Raw genomic sequence first — 17,545 nt, forward strand, 5'->3', positions numbered from 1 at the left:
AAGTTATGAATGATTGCCCTTTTCAAAGTTTCGATTATTTCACATCATATATTCCAATTTAAGAATATTTTTTAGATAAAATATTGCGTGTTTGTGTGTTGGTCATATAAAATAAGAGCATAAAATAAAAAAATAGAAACATTAGATAGATATGAAGTTGAACTAGAGATTTCAGCGTTAAAAGTAAAACAAAGTAAAAAAAAAAAAGACTTTTTTAAAACATTTTTATGAGTTGGGCCGTTTTAAATTTTTTTTAATTCATTGCTCAAAAAATAATAATGAATCAAAATCAATGTGATGTATTATTGAACTCCTTAAGCCTCCAATGATTTTACATCAAATATTCCACTATTAATATTTGTTCAATCAATCAATCAATGTTTACTTATATAGCCCTAAATCACTAGTGTCTCAAAGGGCTGCACAAACCACCACGACATCCTCGGTAGGAAAACTCACACCCAGTGGGACATTGGTGACAATAATGACCCAGTGGGACGTCGGTGACAATGATGACTATGAGAACCTTAGAGAGGAGGAAAGCAATGGATGTCGAGCGGATCTAACATGATACTGTGAAAGTTCAATCCACAGTGGATACAACACAGTCGCGAGAGTCCAGTCCAAAGAGGATCCAAGACACAGCAGCGAGAGTCCCGTTCACAGCGGAGCCAGCAGGAAACCATCCCAAGCGTAGGCGGACCAGCAGCGCAGAGATGTCCCCAGCCGATACACAGGCGAGCAGTACATGGCCACCGGATCGGACCGGACCCCCTCCACATGGGAGAGTGGGACATGGAAGAAAAAGAAAAGAAACGGCAGATCAACTGGTCTAAAAAGGGAGTCTATTTAAAGGCTAGAGTATACAAATGAGTTTTAAGGTGAGACTTAAATGCTTCTACTGAGGTGGCATCGCGAACTGTTACCGGGAGGGCATTCCAGAGTACTGGAGCCCGAACGGAAAATGCTCTATAGCCCGCAGACTTTTTTTGGGCTTTGGGAATCACTAATAAGCCGGAGTCCTTTGAACGCAGATTTCTTGCCGGGACATATGGTACAATACAATCGGCAAGATAAGATGGAGCTAGACCGTGTAGTATTTTATACGTAAGTAGTAAAACCTTAAAGTCACATCTTAAGTGCACAGGAAGCCAGTGCAGGTGAGCCAGTACAGGCGTAATGTGATCAAACTTTCTTGTTCTTGTCAAAAGTCTAGCAGCCGCATTTTGTACCAACTGTAATCTTTTAATGCTAGACATGGGGAGACCCAAAAATAATACGTTACAGTAGTCGAGGCGAGACGTAACAAACGCATGGATAATGATCTCAGCGTCTTTAGTGGACAGAATGGAGCGAATTTTAGCGATATTACGGAGATGAAAGAAGGCCGTTTTAGTAACGCTTTTAATGTGTGCCTCAAAGGAGAGAGTTGGGTCGAAGATAACACCCAGATTCTTTACCGTGTCGCCTTGTTTAATTGTTTGGTTGTCAAATGTTAGAGTTGTATTATTAAATAGAGTTCGGTGTCTAGCAGGACCGATAATCAGCATTTCCGTTTTTTTGGCGTTGAGTTGCAAAAAGTTAGCGGACATCCATTGTTTAATTTCATTAAGACACGCCTCCAGCTGACTACAATCCGGCGTGTTGGTCAGCTTTAGGGGCATGTAGAGTTGGGTGTCATCAGCATAACAGTGAAAGCTAATACCGTATTTGCGTATGATGTCACCTAGCGGCAGCATGTAGATGCTGAAGAGTGCAGGGCCAAGGACCGAACCCTGGGGAACTCCACACGTTACCTTAACGTAGTCTGAGGTCACATTGTTATGGGAGACACACTGCATCCTATCAGTAAGATAAGAGTTAAACCAAGACAGGGCTAAGTCTGACATACCAATTCGTGTTTTGATACGTTCTAATAAAATATTATGATCGACGGTATCGAAAGCAGCGCTAAGATCGAGGAGCAGCAACATAGATGACGCATCAGAATCCATCGTTAGCAATAGATCATTAGTCATTTTTGCGAGGGCTGTCTCCGTGGAGTGATTTGCCCTGAAACCGGATTGAAAGGTTTCACATAGATTGTTAGACGCTAAGTGTTCATTTAACTGCTCCGCAACAATTTTTTCAAGGATTTTTGAAATAAAGGGAAGGTGAGACACCGGTCGGTAATTTACCATGAGGTCAGGATCGAGGTTAGGTCTTTTAAGAAGAGGATGAATAACCGCTTTTTTGAATGCTAGGGGAACAGTGCCCGAGGAGAGTGATAAGTTTATAATATTTAGCACTGATGGACCTAATAATACAAAGAGCTCCTTGATCAGTTTCCCAGGAAGAGGGTCAAGTAAACATGTTGTCTGTTTTATTCCATTTACACGTTGTAACAATTCCTCTAATGTTATTTCCTCAAAACGAGAGAAAGTATTTTGGAGGGCAGTATCCGCTGTATATACAATCGTGTCAGTGTTAATAGAACCCCGTTGTAGCTGGGACGCATTGTCTTTAATCTCCTTTCTAATGACTTCAATTTTCTTACTAAAGAATTGCATAAAGTCATCAGCTGAGTGGGTTGAGCTACTGGAAGGAGTCCCTTGTTGGGTTAGCGATGCTACCGTACTAAACAAAAATTTAGGATCGTTTTTATTACGGTGGATGAGATTTGAGTAATATTTAGCTTTAGCTAAGGTAAGCATGCGTTTATAAGTTATTAAACCATCACTCCATGCTTGATGGTGCACCTCAAGTTTAGTCGTGCGCCATTTGCGTTCCAGCTTTCTACATAATAATTTCTGAGCTCTAGTTTCTTCTGTAAACCACGGGGTGCGCTTTTTTGGAGCCTTTTTTAACTTTAGCGGTGCTATGTTATCAATGGTTTCGCGCAGGGCGTCGTTAAAGTTGTTAGTGAGGTTATCAATAGAGCCCACATACTTTGGGAATGGTGCCATTACCGAGGGCAGTAGGTCAGCAAGAGTTGTCGTTGTGGCTGTATTAATGTTGCGGCTGCTATAGCAGTTATTATTATTATTAGTTTGACGAACATGCGTCTGAACCTCGAATTTTATAAGGTAATGATCAGACAATACTTTAGTATACGGGAGTATCGTAACTTTGGAAACGGTGATGCCCCTGACAAGCACTAGGTCTATCGTATTACCGTTGCGATGCGTGGGTTCATTTATTATTTGTGTGAGACCACAGCTATCAATTACAGTCTGGAGCGCTACGCACGGTGGGTCCGATGGGGTATTCATATGGATATTAAAGTCCCCCATTATGATTATATTATCGGCGTGTGTCACTAGATCAGCAACAAACTCTGAGAATTCATTAATAAAGTCCGAATAGGGCCCTGGGGGGCGGTAGATAACAGCCAGGTGTAGAGGCAGCGGTGTGACAGACCTCATAGTAAGCACCTCAAACGATTTATATTTATTATTTATGTTAGGACTAAGGTTAAAGTTTTCGTTGTATATTAGTGCGACCCCCCCACCCCTTTTGAGCGGACGGGCAATATGCGCATGTGTAAAGTTAGGAGGACATGCCTCATTTAGCGCAAAAAAGTCGTTTGGTTTAAGCCAGGTTTCGCTGAGACCGATGACGTTAAGATTGTTGTCTCTGATAATATCATTAACTAACAACGTTTTAGGAGACAATGATCTTATGTTTAAAAAACCTATATTATAGGTAGTGGGCTGTTTTAGGGAGTTTTTGATCAAATTATCCGTAGTAGCAATATTAATAATGTTGTGTTTATTATGCCCAGTGCATTTAGTATAGTTACGACCATATCTAGGAATTGATACGACAGGAATTTTCCGATTGTTTGATTGTTGCTTTGATAAACTGCACGCATCATGGTTAGCCACCTCAGTAACGGGGATTTTCCGATTGTTTGTTTGTTGCTTTGATAAACTGCACGCATCATAGTTAGCCACCTCAGTAAAACACATGTCCAACTCTGAAACACTCAAAGCAGAAAAAACTTGTTCTAATTTAACTGACTCCTTACCCAGACCAGTAGTCTCGCATCCTTTATTTAAATCCGTCTTCGGGATGGAGGAAAGTGGTGTTCTGTGGGGATTAGCCTTCTGCTTTGTTTTTAGCCCCGCTCGGCATCCGCGTTTCCGATCACACCGCTGGCGTCTGCTCCGTAGACGGCCCCCGCTGCTACTAGACTCCCCTGCTTCACAGGCCGCTGGATGTAGCCGCCGATGTATTCCCATGCTAGTTAGCAAGTCTAGCACGCAAGTGTCTATCGGTCCAAAACGGCCCGATGTGTCCACATCCAGAAGTGTCTGGCGGTCGTACGTGATCACGGAGTGACCACGATGTGAGCCAGCCATAAAGTTTGTGGAATTGTCCGGTATTTCTGCCAAATGTTCCATCTTTAGCAAGAGCTCCTCGAGAGCGCAGCCCGTCCGGGCGCCGCCATCTTGGAATCTCAATCTTGTTGGGTGAAAATATTGCATATTTTGAGTTTTTGCCATAAAAATAGTTTTATCTAACAAAAAAGGCATAAAACATAGAAATAAAAATTGCATCAACAGATAGATCTAAAGTAAATCTAGAGATTTAAGCATTGACATAAATAATTATTTAAAAAAAAGTATGACTGAGACCCTTTTTGATTTGCAGGACCTAACTTGACGGGAGCCCAAAAGGTTAAAAAAAAAAATATTGTATTGGTTTTAAAAATGTAAAATATCAAAATTGCCCCCGCAAGTTTAGATTTCTCAATGGGACCCTTAGTGGAAAAAATTTGTACACCCCTGGTTGAGTGTAAGTCGAAGGAGGCCAATTAATTAACACAACTTGGGGGGTGGGGAACGAATCTGACTTGTCCTGTGGTCCACCAGCGCATGCGTGAGGAGATGGAGGAGATCACGCAGCAGCAGCTGGTGCACGACAAGTACTGCAAGGAGCTGATGGGCTTCGGAACAAAGCCTCGCCACATCACCCCCTTCACCAGCTTCCAGTCGGTGCAGCCGCAGCAGTCCAACGCCCTGCTGGGCCTGCTGGGCTACAGCACGCCGCAGGGCTTCCTCAGCTTCGGGGCCACGCCGGTGCCAGCCAAGAGTTCGCTGGTGGAGAGCAGATACTGCCGGGAGCTCATGGAGGAGCGCTTTGACCAGGTGAATGAACAATATGTTAACCCTTGCCATTATTTTTATAACATGCTACTTGCTGCTTTGTGGGGATTCTATATAAACGTCTCCTTGTAAAGTTCAGTGACATGATACATACATGATACATGATACGATATCTATCTCGATATTTTGCCTTAGCTTTGAATGAACACTTGATGCATATACTCACACCAGTATGATGATTTTATGTGTCTACATTAAAACATTCTTGTTCATACTGCATTATTATATGCTCATTTTAAACTTCCATGCAGAGAGAGAAACCACAACTAAGTCAATTTACAAAATATGTATTTATTAAACAGTTATTAGGCAGTGGCACAAACATTGTCATTTCAAAACAAAGTGCAAGATTGTCATTTTAAAACAAGCTATTAGTGCACTTTTGTGCATGATGTCACAAATATGACATATCAAAACAACACTAAATTAAAGTGCACTTTTTGTATAGAAAACCACTACAATAGTTTAAAACAAATAAAGTGCACTTTTGTGCATGATGTCACACAAGATATTTCCAAAAACTGTACAATAAAAAATGAGCTGCATAGTAGGAAACCAAATAGTCTATGTCCTTCGCTATGTGGTAGGTTCCTGCGGACGTTATCTCCTTGTTTTTGACAATTATTTTCATACGGTGTTGATCTGGAAATGGTTGCTTCGTCATTGTTGGTGTGGCACCGGCCGAGATGTTGAGATGTAGTTTCAAGCACTCTTCATTCTCTAGCGCAGGGGTAGGGACCTATGACTCTGGAGCCAGATGTGGCTATTTTGATGACTGCATCCGGCTCTCAGATAAATCTTTGCTTAACATGATAAGTAATGAATAGTTCCATTGGTAATCACAGTGTTAAAGATGACGTTCAAAATATAAAACATTCTCATGCATTTTAATCCATCCATCCGTTTCCTACCGAACCTTTTCCAGAAGTCGCAATAATGGTAAGAAAAATTTTATTTATTATCGGTTAGCTTCAGAATACAAATGTTATTAAAAAGAATAAGAGACTTACTGTTCTCTAAAAATGTTGGTCTTACTTGAAAATGCACGCATTTAGTCATATTCAGTGTTAAAAAAATACATTTCAAAAATATTTGGCTTACATGGCTCTCTCTGCCAAAAAGCTTTACTGACCCCTGCTCTAGCGGGTGACTTTTCAAATGATGCTACACATTAGCAGTGCTGCTATGTTTTGTATCAACGCTTTTGCCGCTTACTTGACATATTACGATTTTCTGTTGTACATCTTCCCGCTTGGAGCCAAACCACCGCAAGACAATGGACCCTGTGCTGTTTTTTTTGGAATTAATTCTTCCTTTATTTGTTACCAGATTCGTACCTTCTTTCTCTCGTATTACCACTCGCACCGCACCGCTAGCATCACAGCTAATGTTACCCATGTATGACGTTGCACGCGTGACAGTATGTGACGTATCTAAGAAGGTGCGCTTGTTTTATGTCTCTGTGAGGGAGACAAGAAAGAGTGAGAAAAGCATGTAGTGTAATGCCCGCAGCTAACGTATACTTGAATTCTCACGATATAGTCATTTTCCATATCGCACAGAGACAAACCCATGATATATCGAGTATATTGATATATTGCCAAGCCCTATGGACACCCAATAGGGTTACAGGCTACTAAGGATCCATGTTTTTGATGACATGGGATTGTTAAAACTGCAAGAATCATAAACTCATTACAAATATAATCATTAAAAATGCTTCACACAGAATCATTATTAAGAAATCGATATAACAAAGATTTAAAAGTTATAAAGTAGATGACAATATTCATTATTACTAAGACAAAACCAAATATAATTATTGGTCGAAAGTACCAAAGTAAAGGGGAGAAAAATAAGACAACAAACTAAAAATACTCAAATCGAATAATAATTACCATATTCGGTTTAGCACGGTGATACAGGGGTTAGTGCATGTGCCTCACAATACGAAGGTCCTGGGTTCGATCCCCGGGCTCGGGGTCTTTCTGTGTGGAGTTTGCATGTTCTCCCCGTGACTGCGCGGGTTCCCTCCGGATACTCCGGCTTCCTCCCACCTCCTAAGACATGCACCCGGGGATAGGTTTATTGTAGGGCTGGGTGATATGGCCTTTTATTAATATCTCGATATTTTTAGGCCATGTCACGATACACGGTATATATCTCGATATTTGGCCTTAGCCTTGAATGAACACTTGATGCATGTAATCACAGCAGTATAATTATTTTATGTGTCTACATTAAAACATTCTTCCTCATACTGCATTAATATATGCTCATTTTAAACTTTCAACCAGAGAGGGAAACCACAACTAAAGGTTTTGTTTTTAGTACTTACTAATAATTGTATTTTTCTTAAAGGACAGACCAAGATTGTCAACCATTAATCATGAATAATTTTATATAATGCAAATACAGCTTTTTTATTATGTTCTAATCTAATCCTTGATTATGGCAGACGTTATGGAATATGGAAAATTGTAAATTGTTCTTTGAGTGCAACAAGAAAAACACAATGTTTTTAATGCCCTTTAATGTATATTTTAACCTTCTAAAATTGTTATTTGAGCGCAATAGGAAACATGTTTATTGTACTGTAACATTTTCTGTTAAAATAAAGCCAAAATTGACACTTTTTCGTAGTTCCCTTTATTTGGAAAAGTATCAAAGTATCGTTATACATTTTGGTAACGTACCAATACCAAATTATTGGTATCAGGACAACCCTAATAGGTACATACAGTATAGATGTGTATATATATATATATATATAGGTATACAGAGTATAGGCGTAATATAATCAAACTTTGTTGTTCTTGTCAAAAGAACAACAAAGTAAACTAACAAAGTAATCTTTTAATGCTAATCATAGGGAGGACCGAAAATAATACATTACAGTAATGGAGACGAGACACAAAGAACGCATGTATAATGATCTCAGCGTCGCTAGTGGACAAAATGAGACAAATTTTTGCGTTATTACAGAGATGAAAGAAGGCTGTTTTAGTAACACTCTTAATGTGTGACTCAAACGAGAGAGTTGGGTCAGAGATACTACCCAAACTCTTTACCGAGTCCCTTTGTGTAATTGTTTGGTTGTCGAAAGCGAAGGTGGTATTATTACTTTCTCTGTGCGTGGCGCAGTGGGAGAGTAGCCGTGCGCAACCCGAGGGTCACTGGTTCAAATCCCACCTAGAACCAACCTCGTCACGTCCGTTGTGTCCTGAGCAAGACACTTCACCCTTGCTCCTGATGGGTGCTGGTTGGCGCCTTGCATGGCAGCTCCCTCCATCAGTGTGCGAATGTGTGTGTGAATGGGTAAATGTGGAAGTAGTGTCAAAGCGCTTTGAGTACCTTGAAGGTAGAAAAGCGCTATACAAGTACAACCCATTTATCATTTATAATTTATTATAGGATGAATAACCGCTTATTTGAATGCGAGGGGAACAGTGCCAGAGTGATAAGTGATAAGTTGAAAAGCGCTATATAAATCCAATCTATTATTATTATTATTATATTTCACACTGATGGTCCTAGTAGTACAAACAGCTCCTCTACGCACACGAAACACTCTGGACTGCTTGAATTGCACTTGATATCACACACAAGTAGGGCTGGGCGATATATCGATATATACGATATATCCTGGGTTTGTCTCTGTGCGCTATAGACATTGACTATATCGTAATATTTGAGTGTACGTTCTCACGCAGGACTTTTAGCTGCGGGCGTACACGTCAGGCTCTCCTCGCTCTTTCCTGTGTCTCCTCACAGACAAGCAGGCGCACATTCTTACATACGTCACAAACTGTCAGGTCATACGTGACATACACACCCTCGCCCAACAGAGAGGTAGCGGCGTGGCTAACGTTAGCTGCTAACGTAGCCGTACGAGAAAAAAGGTGTGGATCTGGTAACAAATGAAGAAAGACTTAATTCCCAATAAAAATAGCAGGCTGTTCATCGTCTGGCGGTGGTTCGGCTTCAAATGGGAATATGTCGAACGGACAACCGTAATTTGTCAAGTGTGGGGGGAAAAAGCGTTGCTATAAAAAGTAGCATAATGCTAATATGGAGCATCATTTGTAAAGACACTCACTAGAGAAATAAGAGAATTTCATAATTTTAATAACATACCACATAGCGAAGGACGAATACTATTTGATTTCCTATTATGCAGCTAATTTTTATTTCACACTTAAAATGTCTCTGACAATCTTGCAATTTATGTTTTGGAAATGACTTGAATGTTTGTGCCATTGCTTAATAACTTTAATAAATACACTTTTGGTCAATTGACTCAGTTGTGATTTCCCTCTCTGCATGAAAGTTTAAAAGTAGCATATATGAATGCAGTATGAAGAAAAATATTTTAATGTAGACTCATAGAATCATCATACTGCTGTGATTATATGCATTAAGTGTTCATTCTAGGCCAAGGCAAAATATTGTAATATATATCGTATATCGCGATATGGCCTAAAAATATCGCAATATTAAAAAAAGGCAATATCGCCCAGCCCGACACACAAGTAAACACGCTGCAGGACTGCTTGTATCACACAGGATATCACACACAAGTAAACATTCTGCAGGTCTGCTTGTATCGCACATGATGTCACACACAAGTAAACACGCTGCAAGACTGTTTGTATCACACATGATATCACACCCACAACTAAACACGCTGTAGGACTGCTTGTATCGCCGCACATGATATAACACAAGTCAACACGCTGCAGGAATGTTGGTATCACACATATCACACACACACAAGTAAACACGCTGCAGGAATACTTGTATCACACACATTATCACACACACAAGTAAATATGCTGCAGGACAGCTTTTATTGCACATGATATCACACACAAGTAAACACACTTCAGGACAGCTTGTATCGCAAATTACATCACACAAAAGTAAACACGAGGGCTTCACGGTGGCAGAGGGGTTAGTGCATCTGCCTCACAATACGAAGGTCCTGCAGTCCTGGGTTCAAATCCAGGCTCGGGATCTTTCTGTGTGGAGTTTGCATGTTCTCCCCGTGAATGCGTGGGTTCCCTCCGGGTACTCCGGCTTCCTCTCACTTCCAAAGACATGCGCCTGGGGATAGGTTGATTGGCAACACTAAATTGGCCCTAGTGTGTGAATGTGAGTGTGAATGTTGTCTGTCTATCTGTGTTGGCCCTGCGATGAGGTGGCGACTTGTCCAGGGTGTACCCTGCCTTCCGCCCGACTGTAGCTGAGATAGGCGCCAGCGCCCCCCGCGACCCCAAAAGGGAATAAGCGGTAGAAAATGGATGGATGGAAAAGTAAACACGATGCAGAATTGCTTGTTTCACACAGGATATCACACACAAGTAAACACGCTTCATAACTGCTTGTATCGCAGATGATACCACACAAGTTAACATGCTTCAGGACTGCTCATATCGCACATGATATCACACGCTAGTAAACACGATGCAGAACTGCTTGTATCGCACATGATATCACACGCTAGTAAACCCTGCAGAACTGCTTGTATCGCACATGATATCACACACAAGTAAACATGCTGCAGGGTTACTCTTATCGCAAATTATCTCACACACAAGTAAACACACTGCAGGATTGCGTGTATCGCACATGACACACAAGTAAACACGCTGCAGGACTGCTTGTATCGCACATGACATAGCTCACAATTAAACTTGCTGCAGGGCAGCTTGTATCGCAAAATATATCACACAAATAAACGCGCTGCAGGACTGCTTCTATCGCACATATCACATCACACACAAACACTCTGCAGGACTGCTTGTATCGCACATGATATTGCACACAAGTAAACACGGTGCAGCTGTTAATGACAATGTTATTTGACCACTGCAGAAGGTTCTTAGGTGAACGCAAGCACTTATTGTGTTGTGTCCCCAGGTGTGTAGATGGGTTCTAAAGTATAGAACCAGTAAGAACCCTCTGATCCAGATGACCATCCTCAATCTGCTTCCACGTCTTGGCGCCTTCCAGCCGCACACCTTCACCGGTGAGTGTGCTTCATTGGTAATGTCCAGGCCAATGGGTTGATACGGCCTTGTTGGACTTGCAGACCAGTATCTGGCCGACACCATGGGCTACCTGCTGGGCAGCCTTAAGAAGGAGAAGGAGAGGACGGCAGCCTTCCAGGCTCTGGGCCTGCTGGTGGTGGCGGTCCGGGCGGAAATCCAGCCCTACCTGGCAAAGATCCTGGAGATCATCAAGGCGGCTCTACCCCCCAAAGATTTTGCTCACAAGTCAGTCATTGTTGACATGTGATGTTCACGCTCACTACTTGTAGTTGCGGTTCTCCTAAAGTTCTTCTGTGCAGGAGGCAGAAGTCCATCCAGGTGGATGCTACAGTGTTTACCTGCATCAGCATGCTCTCCAGAGCCATGGGTCCCAGCATCCAACCAGACATCAAGGAGCTGCTGGAACCCATGTTGGCTGTGGGCCTCAGGTATCGTACATCCTTCACTTTGACGGTTGGTTCCTCCCCTAACTTGACGGTCTGTCCAGCCCTGCGCTGACAGCGGTGCTGTACGACCTCAGCCGGCAGATCCCGCAGCTGAAGAAAGACATCCAGGACGGGCTGCTGAAGATGCTCTCGCTGGTTTTGATGCACAAGCCGCTGCGTCACCCCGGCATGCCCAAAGGTTTGGCTCACCAGCTGGCCTCGCCCAGCCTCACCAATATCCCGGAGGCCAGCGACGTGGGCAGCATCACGCTGGCCCTGCGCACGCTGGGAAGCTTCGAATTTGAAGGTAAGAGTTTGGAAAGTTTGCACCAGGGTCACATTGTCTCCATTAAATGGTAATGTTTATAGGGCACACCGGGTTATAAGCCGCACCCACTAATTTTGAATGTTCTGTAAATATTAATTTACATACCATAATTGTTTCCAAACGGTGTCTGTAACAGAGCAGTAAAACGGCTGATCAAACAAAACAGAAGTCATGGTCATGGACCCACTAGCTGCACAAGCTAGCTCTCTAATCAGCTAAACAGACTCAATAACTCCTCGGTGACGTTTTGGTGAATTTACAGAGGAATTTGTGAAAATTAAACAATACAAAAAGAATGTCTTTGTAAGTTAATAATACTAACAAAGGCACTTGTAAATGTGTTAGCATATTAGCTAATCCCAATAGCTTAATTACATTACGATTGCATGTACAAATATGCATGGAAACACTCGACACAGACATCATACATGGGACGCTTTAATAAGAAAGAATTGTTTTAGTTATATTGTAAAACTTACAAACATTGGTTGGAGTAACGATTGAAGAAACCATACGAGTAGAAACGTAATGGACAGCTAAAAGATGGATCGGCATTTCTACTTCTGGTTCAACACTTTAAGCAACATGGAATTCACATTCACCCAGCAGCACCTACAGTGACGGAACTAGTCCACAAGATGGCGCTACAGCACAAATGATAAAACACCTTTTTGGTGTATTTGCATGTGTTTAACAAAAACGGTTTGCATTTTTGATATCGCAGTTTTTTGGATGTTTTGAAAAGGACCGTAGTCAGACCAATGTGGTCTGTAAATGATGCAAGGCAAGAGCGCTAATACCACACCACCTTAACCGCGCTGACCCATTAGAGCACAGCTGTAACTTCCTTCTACTAAACCTGCAGAAAATAGATCCTGTCAAGTTTCTCTACGTTTACATTTTCACACTTTGCACTATTTTCTTACACTTTATGAAGCATTTCTTACATATTTATTATTCTTAAAAGCTTACTGTTAAGTGTTCAATTTGACTATACTATTTTGTTGACATTGTTTGAGTGTTTTCCATGTTTGTTTCCTTTCTGCCTTGATAGCTGAGGGATTATATTCACAGAACGGTTAAATGTCATATAAAATGTATTTTTATCAGAGTCCTTATTTTCCATAGTTCATCAAAAATATCAATATTTACCGATATAAAACACTTATATTGTGATAGTTTTGAAGTGTAAAAATAAGTCAAGCACATTGTGACTTAACTCCACAAGTGTAAAAATAAGTTAATCATGGGTAAATAACATGTTTATGTTCTTAACTGTCATAGTCATGTGACACTGCCATGTAAGTGTAAAAAAAGTTAATCATGGGTAAATGACATGTTAATGTTCTAAACTGTCAGTTATGTGACACTGCCATGTAAGTGCAAAAATAAGTTAAGCATGGGCAAAAAACCTTTTAATGTTAACTGTCAATCATGGGACACTGCTATGTAAGTGTAAAAATAAGTTAAGCATGGGCAAATAACATTTTAATGTTAACTGTCATAGTCATGTGACACTGCCATGTAAGTGTAAAAATAAGTTAAGCATGGGCAAATAACATTTTAATGTTAACTGTCATAGTCATGTGACACTGCCATGTAAGTGTAAAAATAAGTTAAGCATGGGCAAATAACATTTTAATGTTAACTGTCGAGTCATGTGACACTGCCATGTAAGTGTAAAAATAAATTAAGCATGGGTAAATAACATTTTAATGTTCTAAACTGTCATAGTTATGTGACACTGCCATGTAAGTGCAAAAATAAGTTAAGCATGGGTAAATAACATGTTAATGTTCTAAACTGTCAGTCATGTGACACTGCAATGTAAATGTTAAAAAAAGTTAAGCAGGGGCAAATAACAATTTATTGTTAACTGTCATAGTCATGTGACACTGCCATGTAAGTGTAAAAATAAGTTAATCATGGGTACATAACATATTAATGTTTTAAACTGTCAGTCAGGCGACACTGCCATGTAAGTGTAAAAATAAGTTAATCATGGGTAAATATGTTAATGTTCTAAACTGTCAGCTATGTGACACTGCCATGTAAGTGTAAAATTAAATTAATCATTGGTAAATAACATATTAATGTTTTAAACTGTCAGTCATGTGACACCGCCTGGTAAGTGTAAAAATAAGTTAATCATGGGTAAATAACATGTTAATGTTCTAAACTGTCAGTTATGTGACACTCCCATGTAAGTGTAAAAACAAGTTAATCATGGGTAAATAACGTATTAATGTTTTAAACTGTCAGTCATGTGACACTGCTATGTAAGTGTAAAAAAATTTAAGCACGGGTAAATAACAATTTAATGTTAACTGTCATAGTCATGTGACACTGCCATGCAAGTGTAAAAATAAGTTAATTATGGGCAAATAACTTTTTAATGTTAACTGTCATAGTCATGTGACACTGTAATGTAAGTGTAAAAACAAGTTAAGCATGGGCAAATAACATTTTAATGTTAACTGTCATAGTCATGTGACACTGTAATGTAAGTGTAAAAATAAGTTAAGCATGAGCAAATAACATCATAATGTTAACTGTCATAGTCATGTGACACTGCCATGTAAGTGTAAAAATAAATTAAGCATGGGTAAATAACATTTTAATGTTCTAAACTGTCATAGTTATGTGACACTGCCATGTAAGTGCAAAAATAAGTTAAGCATGGGCAAATAACATTTTACTGTTAACTGTCAGAGTCCTGTGACACTGCCATGTAAGTGTAACAATAAGTTAGCATGGGCAAATAATATTTTAATGTTAACTGTCAGAGTCATGTGACACTGCCATGTAAGTGTAAAAATAAGTTAATCATTGGTAAATAACATGTTAATGTTCTTAACTGTCAGTCATATGACACTGCCTTGTTATTGTAAAATTAAGTTAATCATGGGCAATTAAAATGTTAATATTCTAAACTGTCAGTCATGTGACAATGCCATGTAAGTGTAAAAATAAGTTGAGTACCCTCGTATTACGGCAGCTTGTACTTTGCAGCCTGGAGAGAAATGCGTCTTCAACTGCGAGGACATGTATGGGTTGGAAGACCTGCTGTGACCCAAACTCTGGGTTGTTGTTGCATATTTTGGGTGGCTCATGTCCGTGCTCTCTCGTCAGGACACTCCCTCACCCAGTTTGTGCGGCACTGTGCTGACCACTTCCTGAACAGTGAGCACAAGGAGATCCGAATGGAGGCGGCGAGGACCTGCTCCCGCCTCCTCACGCCCTCCATACACCCCATCAGCGGCCACGTTGTCAGCCAGACGGCTGTGCAGGTGGTGGCCGATGTGCTGAGCAAGCTGCTGGTGGTGGGCATCACAGACCCAGGTAACCTTTGACCGGACTTTAGGTCAACAACAGTCACGCATCGTGTCCCCCCACCCCCACCCAACCACTCTCCGTCCTCAGACCCCGACATCAGGTACTGCGTGCTGGCCTCCCTGGACGAGCGCTTCGACGCCCACCTGGCCCAGGCTGAGAACCTGCAGGCACTCTTTGTGGCCCTCAATGATGAAGTCTTTGAGATCAGAGAACTTGCTATCTGCACCATCGGACGTCTTAGCAGCATGAACCCGGCTTTCGTCATGCCCTTCCTGCGCAAGATGCTCATTCAGGTAGCACTCATGCAGCTTCCACTAGAATATATACCTTTTCTGCGCAAGATGCTCATTTAGGTAGCACTCTTACGTCTTCCACTATAATGTATACCCTTCCTGCGCGAGATGCTCATTCAGGTAGCACTCTAACATCTTCCATTAGAACATATACCCCTGCGCAAGATGCTCATTCAGATAGCACTCTTACATCTTCCACTAGAATCTATAACCTTCCTGCGCAAGATGCTCATTCAGGTAGCACTCTAACATCTTCCATTAGAATATATGCCCTTTCTGCACAAGATGCTCATTCAGGTAGCACTCTTACGTCTTCCACTAGAATGTATACCCTTCCTGCGCAAGATGCTCATTCAGGTAGCACTCTTACGTCTTCCACTAGAATAAATACCCTTCTTGCGCAAGATGCTCATTCAGGTAGCACTCTTACGTCTTCCATTAGAATGTATACCCTTCCTGCGCAAGATGCTCATTCAGGTCGCACTCATGCAGCTTCCACAAGAATGTACACCCTTCCTGCGCAAGATGCTCATTCAGGTAGCACTTTTACGTCTTCCACTAGAATATATACCCTTCTTGCGCAAGATGCTCATTTAGGTAGCACTCTTACGTCTTCCACAAGAATATATACCCTTCTTGCGCAAGATGCTCATTCAGGTAGCACTCTTACGTCTTCCACTAAAATGTATTCCCCTCCTGCGCAAGATGCTCATTCAGGTAGCACTTTTACGTCTTCCACTAGAATATATATCCTTTCTGCGCAAGATGCTCTTTCAGGTAGCGCTCTTACGTCTTCCACTGGAATATAAACCCTTCCTGCGCAAGATGCTCATTCAGGTAGCACTTTTACGTCTTCCACTAAAATATATACCCTTTCTGCGCAAGATGCTCATTAGTAGCACTCTTATGTCTTCCACTAGAATGTATACCCTTCCTGCGCAAGAAGCTCATTCAGGTAGCACCCTTACGTCTTCCACTAGAATGTATACCCTTCTTGCGCAAGATGTTCATTTCGGTAGCTTTCTTACGTCTTCCACTAGAATGTATACCCTTCCTGTGCGAGATGCTCATTCAGGTAGCACCCTTACGTCTTCCACTAGAATGTATAACTTTCTTGCACAAGATGCTCATTCAGGTAGCACTCTTACGTCTTCCACTAGAATGTATTCCCTTCCTGCGCAAGATGCTCATTCTGGTAGCACTTTTACGTCTTCCACTAGAATGTATACCCTTCCTGTGCGAGATGCTCATTCAGGTAGCACCCTTACGTCTTCCACTAGAATGTATAACATTCTTGCACAAGATGCTCATTCAGGTAGCACTTTTACGTCTTCCACTAGAATATATACCCTTCTTGCGCAAGATGCTCATTTAGGTAGCACTCTTACGTCTTCCACAAGAATATATACCCTTCTTGCGCAAGATGCTCATTCAGGTAGCACTCTTACCTCTTCCACTAAAATGTATTCCCCTCCTGCGCAAGTTGCTCATTCAGGTAGCACTTTTACGTCTTCCACTAGAATATATATCCTTTCTGCGCAAGATGCTCTTTCAGGTAGCGCTCTTACGTCTTCCACTGGAATGTATACCCTTCCTGCGCAAGAAGCTCATTCAGGTAGCACCCTTACGTCTTCCGCTAGAATGTATACCCTTCTTGCGCAAGATGCTCATTTCGGTAGCTTTCTTACATCTTCCACTAGAATGTATACCCTTCCTGTGCGAGATGCTCATTCAGGTAGCACCCTTACGTCTTCCACTAGAATGTATAACTTTCTTGCACAAGATGCTCATTCAGGTAGCACTCTTACGTCTTCCACTAGAATGTATTCCCTTCCTGCGCAAGATGCTCATTCTGGTAGCACTTTTACGTCTTCCACTAGAATATATACCCTTTCTGCGCAAGATGCTCTTTCAGGTAGCACTCTTACGTCTTCCACTAGAATATCATACATTGCTATAT

General features: G+C 41.3%; 1 protein-coding gene across 1 annotated transcript in view; it reads left to right on the top strand.

Annotated features, from left to right (window-relative positions):
* Nucleotides 1–17,545, top strand: part of mtor (mechanistic target of rapamycin kinase) — a 294,825-nt gene that overhangs the window by 14,454 nt on the left and 262,826 nt on the right. Inside the window, exons 7-13 of the mRNA XM_061889707.1 lie at nt 4,857–5,132; nt 11,073–11,181; nt 11,245–11,428; nt 11,503–11,631; nt 11,691–11,935; nt 15,089–15,298; nt 15,380–15,585. Of these exons, the coding sequence (XP_061745691.1) occupies nt 4,857–5,132; nt 11,073–11,181; nt 11,245–11,428; nt 11,503–11,631; nt 11,691–11,935; nt 15,089–15,298; nt 15,380–15,585 (1,359 nt within the window). The remainder of the gene's footprint in view (nt 1–4,856; nt 5,133–11,072; nt 11,182–11,244; nt 11,429–11,502; nt 11,632–11,690; nt 11,936–15,088; nt 15,299–15,379; nt 15,586–17,545) is intronic.

Source organism: Nerophis ophidion, linkage group LG27 (genome assembly GCF_033978795.1).
Source record: "Nerophis ophidion isolate RoL-2023_Sa linkage group LG27, RoL_Noph_v1.0, whole genome shotgun sequence".
In the NCBI taxonomy this organism is placed as follows: Eukaryota; Metazoa; Chordata; class Actinopteri; order Syngnathiformes; family Syngnathidae; genus Nerophis; species Nerophis ophidion.